The sequence below is a fragment of the Zingiber officinale genome, chromosome 2A (genome assembly GCF_018446385.1).
Source record: "Zingiber officinale cultivar Zhangliang chromosome 2A, Zo_v1.1, whole genome shotgun sequence".
Classification (NCBI taxonomy): domain Eukaryota; kingdom Viridiplantae; phylum Streptophyta; class Magnoliopsida; order Zingiberales; family Zingiberaceae; genus Zingiber; species Zingiber officinale.
Window position 1 is genome coordinate 138,207,771 of NC_055988.1, and position 14,823 is coordinate 138,222,593.

A 14,823-nucleotide genomic window follows, 5' to 3' on the forward strand; every position below is an offset into this window, starting at 1 on the left:
CAAGGAGTCGCATCCCTAGTCAGCCGCCTTCACCGAGTTTGTACGGTATCAATTATCATTTTATTTCATTTTATTTTATGAAACTAATTCGCCAGTTGAGTTTTAAGGATCCGAAATATCTGATTATTTTTGCACAAATATACTTTCGAAATATCGAGCAGTGACACTATAATTTATCAATTTTCTCTTCGATCGGTTTCAAATGTCGAAAATGTAAATGTTCTTTTATTGTTATTGAAATTCTGCGGAAAACGTTACTCGTTGCCAAAGGAACACACTTCTTATGATTTATTTTCACCATATATTTATTTTCAGCTGCCAAGTAGTAAAGAGAATCAGTCATAGCAGAGTTTAACAAAGATTAAATCAATAACAAATGTCTAGCACTCAAACATTACAATTTATTTGAACTTCTCCTTCACTGGTCCTCTTGGAATCTTGTTAAGAAACTTGGAGTCTATCGTCTCGTAAAACACTCGCAAATCGCGGCTCCCTTTCATTGCTAGACTTTTAACTTCATCCTCGTATCGATCATACAATGCCGGCAGTGTATGGGCACAAAGAAGACCTGAAAACACACAAAAATATGTAATTAACAAATGCCTCGTTCTACCAAGCCGAACGCGAAGTTTGTTTGTCATCGATCGAATGCATACTAAGATATAGGAGGTTCAGAGAACTGCAAAAGCTTCCTATTTCAGAAACCAGCCAAAGTAAGGCAATTGCCTGAAGAAGGAGACAGTTTCAGTAAGCACAGGCCTAGAACATACAAATGTAACATGTGTATGACAATCAGTCCACGATTCATGTACCAAGAGAAACATCTTGAGATCTTTTCCGCGCGCAATATCTTGAAGGGTAGATGCGAATCCACTTATCTTGGAATGCAAGGACAATGTTAGCTCTTTGAAGGCATGTTCAGATAGAATGATCTCAGGAATTTTTGGAGGACTTCTGCAGTATGGATAGGAATTATGATTTTGGGGTGAATTGTGGGAAAGAAAATATGCAGAATGCTATAGATAATCGAAATGAATGTTACCGATCAGTTAGAACAGCAAAATTAGACCAAATGAATATTACAAGCATCGCTGAGATGGTGGTGTAGCACATAAGTGTAAGGAAATGGTACTCAGCCACCTCAAACATAAACCATACGATTGTCGCACCGGTTAAGATCCCGGCCGATAAATAATTGTTCCTCCACAGCAGCACATCAGCAACTGCAAGAACAGGCATCAGGAACAAAATTACTTGGGAGATCCTGCAGGAAAACAAATGGAACAGCTTACTTTTTCCTCCACCTAGGTGATCATGAAGAGACCTCTTGGGCCTGTTACCCCTCCTTTTAGCAGCGGCAATGACCGTGTTGGTGATGGGGGAAGCGGCAACGGAGGTGGCAGTGGCGGTGGCGGCGGCGGCTTTTGGTAGCTCATCAGATTCGGAATCGTAAATGATGTGAGGTGACATGGCTCCAATGGTGGATGGCAGATAGCTAGAATCAAAGCTGGTGGTCACTTATCAAGAACTTTTAGATTCTAATCTTATTGCCGAAGTGCTAAGAATTTGAGCAAAGGGATAACTTTATGGTTGGCTTTCTTGGACACGAATCAAGAATTGCTTCGATCGTAGGTCTACAAAATGCTTGGCGAATTCAATAATTTCCCAACACTTGATAGTACAACACCCCCACCTTATCCGGCTAAGCTCGGGAACCTCCAATTCAGACAATACATGAAATTTGCGAACATCCTCAAAATGCATCTACTCTCGAAGGAAGGAAGCAAAGAAAGCAAGCAAGAGAAATTTGAAATGAAGGGCAAGGGATCAGCTGATTGCCTAGACGGCCATAAGAAACCAAATTAACAGTAATTGATATTTTTTATTCGTTAAGGGGCCCCAAGTTGGCTTAGGCATTTTACTCAAGCAACTTGTCAAGTATCGCACGAAACTAGAAGAAGAACATGCATTGAGCTTGTAGAGCTTCCTTACCATTTAGTCGATCGAATGTGCTAGCAGGGGGTTGTGTAGCATACAAAATAGATTTAAACTTCCAACCCGTGCCCTATTATTTGACATAAGAAATGTAGAACTTATGAATAGGAAAAAGTTAACCGTATTATTGAATCCAAAAATAACGTTAAAAATACATGAATATAAAATCTTATATAACTAAGTTAAGAAATTATAAATCCTAAATAAAAAAAGAAATAAGACTAAATTATCTTAAAAATTATAAACAAATAAATATATATAATTTAACATCCTCCTAAAATTCATGATTTTATAGCTAAAAATATTAAGAGTTTGTCAGACAAGAAACAAAAGTATAAAGCGAAATGTGCATTAGTAAATATATCAGCAATCTATAGATTTGAAAGAACGAAAGGCAACGTGATGATGTCAATCTGAAGATGATAACGAGTAATGTGACAATCAATTTCAATATATTTCATCAACTCATGAAAAATTAAATTGTGTAATTTGAGTAATACTCTGATTATCACAATATAACATAGCAAATTGATGAAAAGAGATACACATATCCGAAAGCAACCAACGCAACCAAACTATCTCATAAGTAGTTGAGGTCATGACATGGTACTCAGCTTCTATAGAAGATCTAGAAATAATATCTTGTTTCTTACTCTTCCAAGAAATGAGGGAATCATCAAGAAAAAAGTAAAAGTCAGTGGTAGATTTGCGATCCATAGGATTACCAGCCCAATCAACATCAAAATATACACGCAACTCTAGAGAAGAAGAAGGAAATAAAAGACTTTGAAATTGAGTGTCCCGAAGATACTTGAGAATACGAAGAACAATAGCCCAATGAACTATAGTTGGTGCAGTGACAAATTGACTAACCACATAAACAATATACACAATATCTAGACGAGTCACGGTGAGATAAATCAAGCTTCCAACAATAGTTTGGTACAAACTAGAATCCAACAAAGTGAACCATTAGATAGAGAATATTGAGAATTAGCCTTAATAAGAGTATCAATGGTTATATTATCAGTAAGATGTGCATGCTCAAATAGAACAGATATATACTTTGACTAAGATAAAAGATAACCTTTTGTGAAATAAACGACCTCAATGCTCAGAAAGTACCATAGTATACCTAAGTCTTTCATAGCAATATAACGAGTCAACTCAAACTTTAAGGAAGTAATTCTATTAGAATCATCACCGGTAATAATCATGTTATCAATATATAATCATAATGATAAAAGAATACGATCTGCACTCGTACATCTGACAAACAATGCTTAATCATGATTACTAGGATAAAAATCAAGAGAAATAATTACTATAAAGAACTTCTCAAACCAAGTACGAGGTTCTTGTTTGAGACTATAAAGCACTTTACGAAGCCTACAAACTTCACTAGGTTGGTGTGAAATACTAGAAGGTGTCATATAAACTTCTTCATGAAGATCACCATTTAGAAATCTATTCTTGACATTCATTTGAGATATTCTTCATTAAAAAAATAGAAGCAACAACAATCCATCACTTTTACAACAGAAGAAAATGTTTCCTCATAATTTATATCAAACTCCTGAGAATAACATTTAACAACAAGACAAGCTTTATATCATTCGATAGATCCATCAGATTTAGTTTTGATCTTATATACCCAATGATAACTAATAGTATGTTTTCCTAGTAGCAACTGTACCAAATCTCATTTATGAGTCTGATGCAGATAGGGTTGTAAATAAACCAAAAGTTTGTGAACAAGCTTATTGTTCGGATTGGTAAGAGCTTATTTATGTTCGTTCAATATATACAAGATCAATTAAATAAACAACCTTGAACATCTCGTTAAACTAAATAAACAAGCTTGCATATATATGTGTTCAACTCGTTAAAGTTCGTGAACAACGTTCGTGAACAATTTCATGAAGCATGTTCATTAATAAAAATCTTATTAATATGCTAAATAAATAAAATTAAATTAAATTAAATAATAAAATTGAATTATTAAGTTCAATAACTAATCAAACATGTAAAAGTTTCAAATAATCAAATAAGCTTGAATTGAGAGCTTGATAACAATTAAATAAATCAAGTTCAAGCCAAACTTGATTTGAGAGCTCGATAACATCTAAACGAACCAAACTCAAGCTAAGTTTCAAACAAGCTCAAGCTCATAAAAAAATAAATCAAGTCATGCTTGAACAATCATTTCAAAGGTTTGGTTAATTTTAAGCTCGGCTCAACTTAGTTCGATTACCTTATCAAATAAGTTTGAACAACCCAAAGCTTGGTTCAGCTTGACTCAGCTTGTTTACAACCCTAGATGAAGAGCAGTTAGTTCGTCAGCCATAGCATTCTGCCAAAGTGGGTTATGAACAACTTCTCTATAGGATACAGGCTTAGAAAGACAATGAACAGATGCAACAAATGAAGTAAAAGAACGAGAATAATAAGAGTAAGCAAAATCTAGTAGTTTAGTATACTTACGAACATGAGTGGACTGATGATGGTGGAGAGAAGAATCATCCACAACTTCAGGAGATGATTGGGTAGTGGCAAAAGGAGGAGCATGCGGAGCTGATATCTCAAGAACTAAAGTACCAGATTCAGTTGAGCTTCCATTAGAAGTTGTAGGTGAAGCTTCCTCAGTATCGATATTAAAAGGATCAATGCAAAATATATCTGACTTTGTCATATTATGTGAACTAGCAGGAATAGAAAAGAATGGAATATGCTCAAGAAACATAACTTGACGAGACACATATAATTTTTGACTAATAGGATCAAAGCAACGATATCCTTTTTGGCTAACACTATAATCCAAAAAGACACAAAGAGCAAACTAAGGGGCTAACTTATTGTGCTCGACATTTAAACAAAGGATGAAACAAGTACAACCAAAAATACTCAAAAAGGAATAGTCAGAAGCATGCCCAATACAATTTTTTAAAAGGTGACAAGTCTAAATTGTGTGAGTTTGGAATTCTATTAATCACGTGAGCAGCGGTAAAGATTGCTTCCCCCAAAAGGCACTAGGAACACTAGCACACAAAAAAAATGAACGAGTTATTTCAACAAAATGTCTATGATTTTGTTCGGGCACATCATTTTGTTCAAAAGTATTTGTACACAAGATTTGATGAATTACCATCAGAAACAAGTAAATATAAAAAAATGAATCGAAGTGTATTCACCTAGGGGTGTCAAAAATGAACCCGACCCGACGACCCAACCCGAATCGACCCGAAAAAAATCAGGTTCGGGTTGGACATTTTCGGGTTCGGGTCGGGTTCGGGTTGGAGGGTATTCGGGTTGAAGATTTTCGGGTTGGGTCGGGTCGGGTTCGGGTTGACCCGGGTTGACCCGGGTTGACCCGGGTTGACCCAAATATAGGGTTTAGTGGGGTTTTTTTAGGGTTAAATCAAATTTTATTTTGAAAATTAAGATGTTTTATGTATATTAATATCAAGTTAGTATGATAATGATGAAATATTGAGATAAAAGTGAAGAATTATAGGGAAAATAGCTCCAAAAAGTCATTTTGAATCGAATTTTCGGGTTACACGGGTTGGGTTCGGGTTGGGCGGGTTGGGCGGGTTCGGGTTCGGGTTTAGGAGTTTCGGGTTGAATTCGGGTTCGGGTCGGGTTCGGGTTGGGTTATAAAAAAAAAAAAAAAATTTAACCCGACCCAACCCGACCCGACCCACCCGAATTGACACCCTTATATTCACCCCCTAAATCACAATGAAAACACTTTATGACACTAGAATATTGAGTTTTCACAAGAGCTTTAAAGTTGTTGAAAATGGTAAGATAATCATATATGTGTTTCATAAGATAGACCCAACAATAACGAGTGCAATCATCAATAAATGAAACATAATACCTTGACCCCCCCTGTAAGAATAGGAGAAGGTCCCCATATATCAGAATGAATAAGATCAAATGGAGAAAAGAAAAAAAAACTTTTAGAAAATATTAAGACAGATTTAGCCAGTTTACAACTACTAAAATCAGAAATATCAAACTTTTTAAAGGTCCTAATACTCCTGTAGAAGCTAAAACTACAAATGTAATACTAAAACATGACCTAAACTAGAGTGTCACAAATAAAAATCAGAAGATGAACGACTCAGATGATAAGATGATAAATCCACACTCAAAACTACGACTTATGGTGCTTTGAGTTAATCCAAAACATAGAGTCCTCTTTGCCTACGACATGTCACAATCAGCCTCTGAGATCATGAGTCCTGAACATAACAATTGGATGAAGAAAAGGAGACTAGGTACCCAGACTCACATAATTGACTAACATAAACAAGATTTAAAATAAGACTCAAAATATAATAAATATTAGTAAGAGATAAACAAAATGTAACAATTGAACCAACACCTATTAATGTCATAGGAGTATTATCAGTAGTCATAATAGATATACCTGGAATATCAGACGATGACAAACCTATATGAGAGGAAGTTGACATGATAGAGGAATGTAAAGCAAGGAACTGTTGAAACTGCTCCAGTATATACAGATCAGATTTTTATGAAGGATTTGTATGATCAGACATGGTGACAGAACAAATAATGCTCAGAATAATCAAATTGTACGAATACCTTGACATAAATAATGGCCAGAAATGGTGGCGATCAGCAAAAACTCGTGTAAGGACGACCCCTAGTCACACGAAGAACTCGAGGCAAAAAAGAACGTTGGCATAAAAATTGGCAACATAAGGTGTCAATGCTGAAATCAACAGAAAATGACATCGGTGCCGAAATTGGCAGCACAGGGCGTCGACGTTGAAATCAACAAAAAAGGACGTCGACATTGAAATCGACAGAAAAGAATGTCAACGTTGAAGTTGACAACAACAGTGAGAGGTGGCAACAGTAACAAGAAATAGCAACATAGGGCGGTAGAAAAATTAAATCAAAGAAAGAGAACCTCGCTCTCATACTATGTACATATTAAGAAGATAAAAAAGTTAGTTATATTATTGAATCCAAAAAGAATGTTAGAAATACAAAATATAAAATCTTATATAACTAAGTTGAGAAATTCTAAATCCTAAATAGAAAAGGAAAAAAATAAACTACTCTTAAAATTATAAATAAATAAAAATATAATCTAATCCGTTATAAACAAATAAATATAATCTAACAAGAAACATAATAAAGCTATTACAGAGTTTGATATACAGGTGAAACATCAAGTGCAACAAATATAAAAGCAATTGCCAATAGAAAAGTGCTTTTTTCGTCTTAAACAATTATGCATCTATAATAGCACAATAGTGTCATAAATAATTGATACATTATGAAGAAGAATCATAAATAGTATCTTATCTCACAGGAAATAGAGGGAGTTTGAGTTTGTCAGCATAATTACAATAAGTAAAACTATCTTGATCAAGAGAGTAGAGAATACAAACAAAATTTTCACATAAAGTTTTCCCTTAGTTCAATTCGTACTTTAGCTACAAATAACTAGGTATGCTTAATGTTGAACCACAACTATCAACTGTGCTAGCTAATGATTTACCTTCCTTTTAAATCACATAGACAGTCTTGGAAAAATCCTGAAGTGAGGGTTATCATCCTAAAGGCGTTAGAATAAGTCAATTGGGCTAGTCTTGATATAGGCTCAATCAAGCCATTTATGTGGCACGACCCATGACATCATCAAGGAGTGCCCATCACGATCCTTAAAATATGAAAAATAAATAAATAATTTAAAATAATTAAAATATTTTTTAGAAAATAACATAAATATATAAATTTTAGAAAGAAAATATTTTACAAAAATAGAAAAAAAATAAATATAGTGGATGTCAAATTTAGAAGAGTTGATATATTTATCAACGATAAAGAACTCATAACGTGATCCGCTCTGGGAACTCACCGACCACCATATTCATTACACATAGAGTGCAAATATGAATCGGAGATAAATGACTTGAAATCAACAATTTGGTATCTCGATAAAGACGTGATCTTTACGAAGTCATGAACCACCAGCACTACCGATGTAGTCATTGATAATGACCAAAATGATCAAGTTATTTGAAAACGTATCATTGATTATTACAACAAACATCGGCTGTTGAAACTATGTCGAAAATTTGGAAGTGATCGACCCAAGCATCAGTGTGCTACGATCACAATTAGTGAAAAAATAATTTATTAATTATGATATATTTAATTAACTTATGTTATGAATAATTTGTAAGAATTTGTTGCTTAATGTTCTTTTCAAATTTTATAAAATTTGAATTATATTTTATCAATTATTATTTATAAAAAAGTTATATATAAATCTAAATAATAATATACTAAATACATATTCTATGTAAAATAAATAAATAAAATATAAAATACATTATATATATATAATATAAAATATAAATAAAGAGTGGGATAAAAAAAAGTTTTTATGAAATTTTTTTATAGTGAAAAGACAAATGAAATTTTTACCTTTTATGTGCCATTGTAAGGCCAAAAAATCCCTACAACAACTTTTACCATCCTAGATGTTCTTAGATTAAAAAAGACTCTAAACTTTTGTTAATTAATTTATATATTTGTAACATTACATTATAAGCTTCAAATATTAAATTACCACTTTAACACAATACAAACAATCAAATAATATAATATAATTTGAATATTAAATCTTACAAAAGTATATTGCATCTCAAGACTTAAGCTTGGAGGAAAAATATATAAATTTGAGATCCAAGCCCAACCTTTCATCGTTCTATTAGGTTACGCACGTCCTTCGAAAGAATGAGAATAAACAAAGTTCTACCGACATTTATTACCATATGTGAAGTCATGAGGATGAGGCAAAGCCACGAAGGTGGGTATGCTTGGCTTTGTCCTACTGTATAACTCGAAATCTAGGCACTCCTCTACATATAGAAAATTTTTTAGTTATATACATATTTTTCAATGCATCCTTCTTCAAGAGACTCCTCTTCACATCCAAGACGCACTAAAATAAGAGTCAAATGAAAATTGTATTACATCGCCAGAAATTATAACTAACATATCCTATAGTATTGAAACATGTTTTCTACGACAATCTAATAAGTCTAAGTCTACTAATTTTCTAAACTATCGGAAGAACCTAAGTAGAAAAATAAGCTCAGTTACCCCTATGTGAAGTTTAGTATATAATTGTGGCAAAAGGTGAATATCTTTGTTCTTAGCGCTCCCGTCAATTCGTCCCAGGACCAATACGGAGGAGGTAAATCACGAACGGCTACTAGTCTTTGGAATAGTGACTAGCACATAAGGAAGGTATTTACCTCGACTTTGCTTAGATTCGAACCACATATCTCATTGTGGCAACACCTCATGCGTTAACCACTAGACCCATCGAGGGGACGTGAAGTTTAGTATACAAGACTCGCCGCATGGTTGACTCATACATGCACTAGCACAAGTAAAAAAAGAAATATATGGAACCGTCACATTATATTAACGGCCCTCCACGCAACCGTTCCACGTCGATGGAATGAAGTTCTTCATAGCATAAGTGTTAAGTGCATAGTGCGATAAACACAGACGATGCATTCCTTGAAATTCCACTACAAGTAAATTGCCATGCATTTACCATCTATGTCAAGCCTAAGACAGCAGTAGCACTAAGTAAAGCTCTGATGAAATGTGTTCCTATACCCCTAACTTCCACAAGAGATGGTTCCGAAGTTTAGTGACATTGGTCGTTTAATTGTACCTAACGTGGTAAGTTAAATTCATTTTATTTAATATATTTTTAATTTCTAATTGTTTTGTTATGAATTTTCTAATCTAATTTTTCATAATATTTGGTTGTAAAAAAAAATCTACATATTAAATTATAAGATATAAAACAACGATAAACTATAGAAAAATCTCGGATCACGAATATTTTTTTTAATATCCCCTCCCCATACGAGAAAATCTTATTTTACACACCCTAAAACTTCTTTTTTACTCCCTGATACACTAATTTACAAATTTACCTCCGTTAATTTCTTACCCTCTTCCCCATTTCTTCCCCGAACACAATCTCCATCCCTACCAAAGAAAATCCCTAACTAAACAAATTCATCTGTCCACCAATCCCCACCAACGACAATGTAAAGCCCTAACCACTGAGATCCACTAGCCAACCAAACCTATCGATGAGGAGACTGAAGCAAGCAATGAAAAAGAAAGAGTCGAAGACAGCCAGTCACTTCGAAAAATAATAAGAGTGCATTTGGTACGCGCGTTTTTCATTTTCGTTTTTTGAAAAACGCGTGTTTTCTAGAAAACAGGAAATGACTTTTTGTCATTCTCTATTTTTCTAAAAAACGCTATCTATTTTTTAAAAAAATAGGCATGAAAAACGCAAACCAAACACAATTTTTCAGAAAACGCGTGTTTTTCAGAAAATGAAAATGAAAAATGCGTGTACCAAACGCACCCTAAGTTTCTTCGCTTTTTGTAGTTTTTTAATCGATTAGTCACATTTTGTTTGATTTCCATAGTCCATTATTTGTTTGATGTTGGTTATTATTCGAATTTTTTGACTTCTCGATTTTCAACAAGTCATTGTGTGATTTATGCAAAGTTTTGTGCTATTTGATGATGGTTGGTTACATTTTGGTGCCCACTAAATTGATGTTGATGTGTTTTGGATTAAGAATCTCCACAAACCACTTTGATTTGTTAAATTTTTTAATTATTGTTCAGTGTTTTCTAGCTGAAAGGAATTTGCATGAGAATAACCACTTTGGAGGTCGAGCAAAGGGAGATTTAGCAAGAATGTGATACTGCAATTGGTATAGTTATATTTGAGCTGAGAGATTAAGATGAGAAGATGAATTAGACAATTGATATGTGTAAGATACAACAATTAAATAATAAGTGTTATTGGAGAAATAACCTTATAGATTTTTCTAGAAATTTTTTCAAAATTTAAATGAAGTCAGTATAACACTTTTTAAGGGGGTGGATCTATTAGGCTTAGAAAAAGTCAACTTAAAATATCAATTAAGTAGGAGTCGATTGATTTAATTAACAATTAATTTACCTAGGTATAAAAATAAATACCTAGGTTTCTTCTCTTTATTCCCTATTCTACCATATCCTCATCCGCTACCCTTCCTTCTCTCTCTCGCCTCCCTCTCGCTGTCCCGACCTTGTCGCGCCACTCCGATCGCCGATTGTCACGACCTCGATTCACCACCGACTGAGTTACTACCTCGCTCTTCCTTTGCATCTCCTCCGTCGTTATTCAGTAGAGTTATCTGATGTCGCGGCATCGCACAACTACAACACTGTCGTACACCTCAGTCGATGTCGCGTTACTCCCCTAGCACAAACATGTTTCCTATGCGTGACTGCGACACACACCGCACCTTCATTTTTCTTCCTCCGCACAAGAGATAGCCACGACTCTTGCATTGTCAGCCACCACCGTTCGGCTAGCCTACCATCATCAACACCTTTTCCCTGCTCCGACCACCATATCCACAATGGCCAGACGCAGGAGGTTGTCCACGACCACCACTGCGTCGCTGATTCATTGTCGCCAGGTTGTCGAGAGTTAATCTCTACCGGAGAGGAACCTGCCAACACATATTTGGAGGGGTAAGGTCGATGAATTCAAGTTTGAATTGGATAACGAGGTTAATTGATGGATCCGTTGACTTGGGTTGTTAGGTTAGCAAGAGAAGGATGTTGGTGTAATTTCCTTAGGTCAAGGTTGACTAGGTTGACTAAGCTTGATTTGGCTCAAGCTTGAATCATAATGTATGAGTTTCGATGTTTGACAATAGATGAAGATTGTTTTGACAATGTATGGAGATTGCAAGAGCAATCATCCATTTAGGGAGATTGGTCAAGGTTGACCAGTTAATGTGAAGAAGAGTCAAGTAGGTCAAAGTTGGCTGATACTTGACTGGAAAGTCCTGGTGAGTGAAGCTAAGCAGAAGGGAAATTCTAGTAAGTGAAGCCAGGTGAAAGACCTAGTGAGTGAAGTTAGGAAGATAGAAAATCCTGGTGAGTGAAGCCAGGTGAAAGACCTAGTGAGTGAAACTAGACAGATGGGAAATCCTGGTGAGTGAAGTCAGATGAAAGTCCTAGTGAGTGAAGCTAGGTAAATGGAAATCTTGGTGAGTGAAGCTAGGTGAAAGCTCTAGCGAGTGAAGCTAGGTAGTAAGGAAGTCTTGGTGGGTGAAGCTATGTACGTGGAAATCCAAATAGGTCTAGGGAGACTGGACCCTGGTGTTTGGAAGTCCAAGTAGATCATGGAGGATCGGACACTTAGCATGAGACGATAAGTCCTTGTGGGCCAAAGGATTGACCGAACACTTGGTGACAAAATTCCAGCAGGTCAAGGTTGACCAGATGCTAGGCACGGGCGAGTCCCAACAGGTCACGGTTGACCGGATGTTAGGTATGGGAACCCTAGACTTGAGTTAGTCAAGTTAGGGTCGTCAATTGATCAACCAATCAATTGAACCAAAGTTCAATCGATCAGTCGATCGATTGCGGCCACACCAATCGATCGATCGATTGATTGGAGGTCATTCGCGCAGGAGAGTAGTGTGCTCCCCAATCGATCAACCGATCGATTTTACCACTCCAATCAATCGGTCAATCGATTGGGGTTTAGTTTCTCGCAGTGACGTGAGGAAAAGCTGGAATCGATTGGTCAATCGATTCTGGGACTTTCTATGAAAGCACAAAAAACCTCTAAATCGATCAGCTGATCAATCTAGCTACATCTAATTGATTGGTCAATCGATTGGGATATGATTGTTGTACAGGATGCAAGTTTTGCATGGCTGTGATCACTGGATCTGACATGATAATCGATTAGGAGGAGGCACAATTGATTGGGAGCCCTAGATCATGTAGATATAAAGGTGACAATGAGGTTCAAACGACACATCTCTTGACTCCATCTTCTCCGCTACTATTCGCCGGACCTAGAGCCTTGGAAGATAAGTGTTGCTGCACTTTTCAACCGGTCCAAAGGCATCTATAAGCTACAAGAGATCAAGTAAGAAGGTTTTGTTGGATCCCATGGTTATTTTGATGTGATCAACCAAGTTGGGTTAGGTCCTGCTTGTTATTTGATCCCTGTGTCTAAGTGTGCAAGAGCTTAGGAGCGCAAGAAGTCGATCAAAAGACGCAGTTAGCGAAAAGGACGGCACGGGAAGGGAGCCGACGGGCTTGGTGCGTCGGAAGGATGAGAGAGCTGCAGAAGAGTACATCGATGGGCGAGAAGAACGTGCGCGGTGTTCGAGAGATGAGAAGCCGGGTCGAAAGTCTGCTCGAGAAGAAGGCCGAAAATTGGATTCGGGTGAGCCCTATTTTGGTTGGTCGCGATCACCCAAGCAATCGGAGCCTCAGAAGAAGAAAACAAGTCAAAAGGAGCTGGAAAATCTAGCGGGAGGCGCCTTCAACGAAGTGCTGAAGGTGCCTGCGTGCCTGTAGCCTTGGAGGTGCCCTCATTGCCTTGAGGAGAGTACACCGATGGACGAGAAGAACGTGTGCGGTGTTCAAGGGATGAGAAGCCGGGTCGAATGTCTGCTCGAGGAGAAGGCTGGAAATTAGATTCGGGTGAGCCCTATTTCGGTTGGCCGCGATCACCCAAGCAATCGGAGCCTCAGAAGAAGAAAACAAGTCAAAAGGAGCTGGAAAAGCTAGTTGGAGGCGCCTTCAACGAAGTGCTGAAGGTGCCTGCGTGCCTATAGCCTTGGAGGTGCCCTCATTGCCTTGAGGGCACCCTCAACCTTGTCCAGGGTGCCCTCAAGGCCATTGGAGGCACCTTCGACCTGACCAAAGTGGTCATTTATAATCGGATAGAGTTTTATCATGTCAAACCCCTTGGAGGCGCCCTCAAGACTTGAGATAGAGTTTCCAAGAGCTATATAAAGGCCCCTGGAGCTAGGAAATTAATCAATCAACTCAGTACTCAATTCCTAGCAACTTTTATATATTCTTAGTGTTTAAAAAGGCTTCTCCGCCTACAGTGAAGGAGATTTTTCTAGTGCACTTTCCAACCGCCTTGGATTAACAGCTTTCTTGGTTGTAATCAAATCAAAATCGTTGAGTCTTATTTCTTTTCTATTTTTCTGACTTTTATTATTGTTGTTAATGTAGAGTTAATAGTTTTGAGGAGAGTATTTTTATTTTACAGGCAATTCACCCCTCCCCTCTTGTCGGCCCCGCCGCACCAGCAAGTGGTATCAGAGTCAGGTAGTCTCAGAAGGACTGACCGCCAACTGAAGCATCAAGATCAAGACGATGGTCGAAACAAGCATTCATCCCCCGAAGTTTGACGGAGACTTCGCTATATGGAGACGAAGAAAAGGTATTTTTTAAAACGGATTTTGACTTTCTTCTAACTATGAAATTTGGTTTTACAGCTCCAAAAGACAAAGAAGAATATCAGTGGACGAAGAAGGAGCAAGCCGATTCCGTAGCCAATGGAAAGGTCGAGTTTCATCTGCTCAGTGTTCTGCCACCCCAGGAGGTAAGTCGGATCGGAAGCTACAACTCCGCCAAAGACCTCTGGGAGAAATTCCTGGAGCTCCACGAAGGCACTTCAGAAGTGAAATTAGCAAGGCGGGACATCCTCCGGACCCAGTTGATAAATCTCTGGATGAACAACAGCGAAAAAGTAGCTCAACTTCAAGCAAGAATTAAGGAGCTGATAACGCAACTGAACAACCTCGGAGAATTGGTAACAAACCGAGACTCAATCCGGTACGCTCTCAACGCCTTCCCAAGGCTTCCAGAATGGGCGTCCTTAGTAGATGCATACTACATCTCTAAGGA

At 37.0% G+C, this 14,823-nt stretch overlaps 1 protein-coding gene across 1 annotated transcript; it reads right to left on the minus strand.

Moving 5' to 3' along the window:
- Positions 1-208: 208 nt before the first annotated feature.
- Positions 209-1,510, minus strand: LOC122040074 (reticulon-like protein B9). Its single transcript, XM_042599439.1, has 5 exons — positions 1,293-1,510; positions 1,043-1,223; positions 813-954; positions 657-726; positions 209-568 (listed from the first exon to the last, which is right to left on the minus strand). Exons 1-5 carry the CDS (start codon positions 1,468-1,470, stop codon positions 402-404), a joined length of 738 nt encoding a protein of 245 aa, XP_042455373.1. The 5' UTR covers positions 1,471-1,510; the 3' UTR covers positions 209-401.
- Between the last annotated feature and the right edge of the window lie 13,313 nt (positions 1,511-14,823).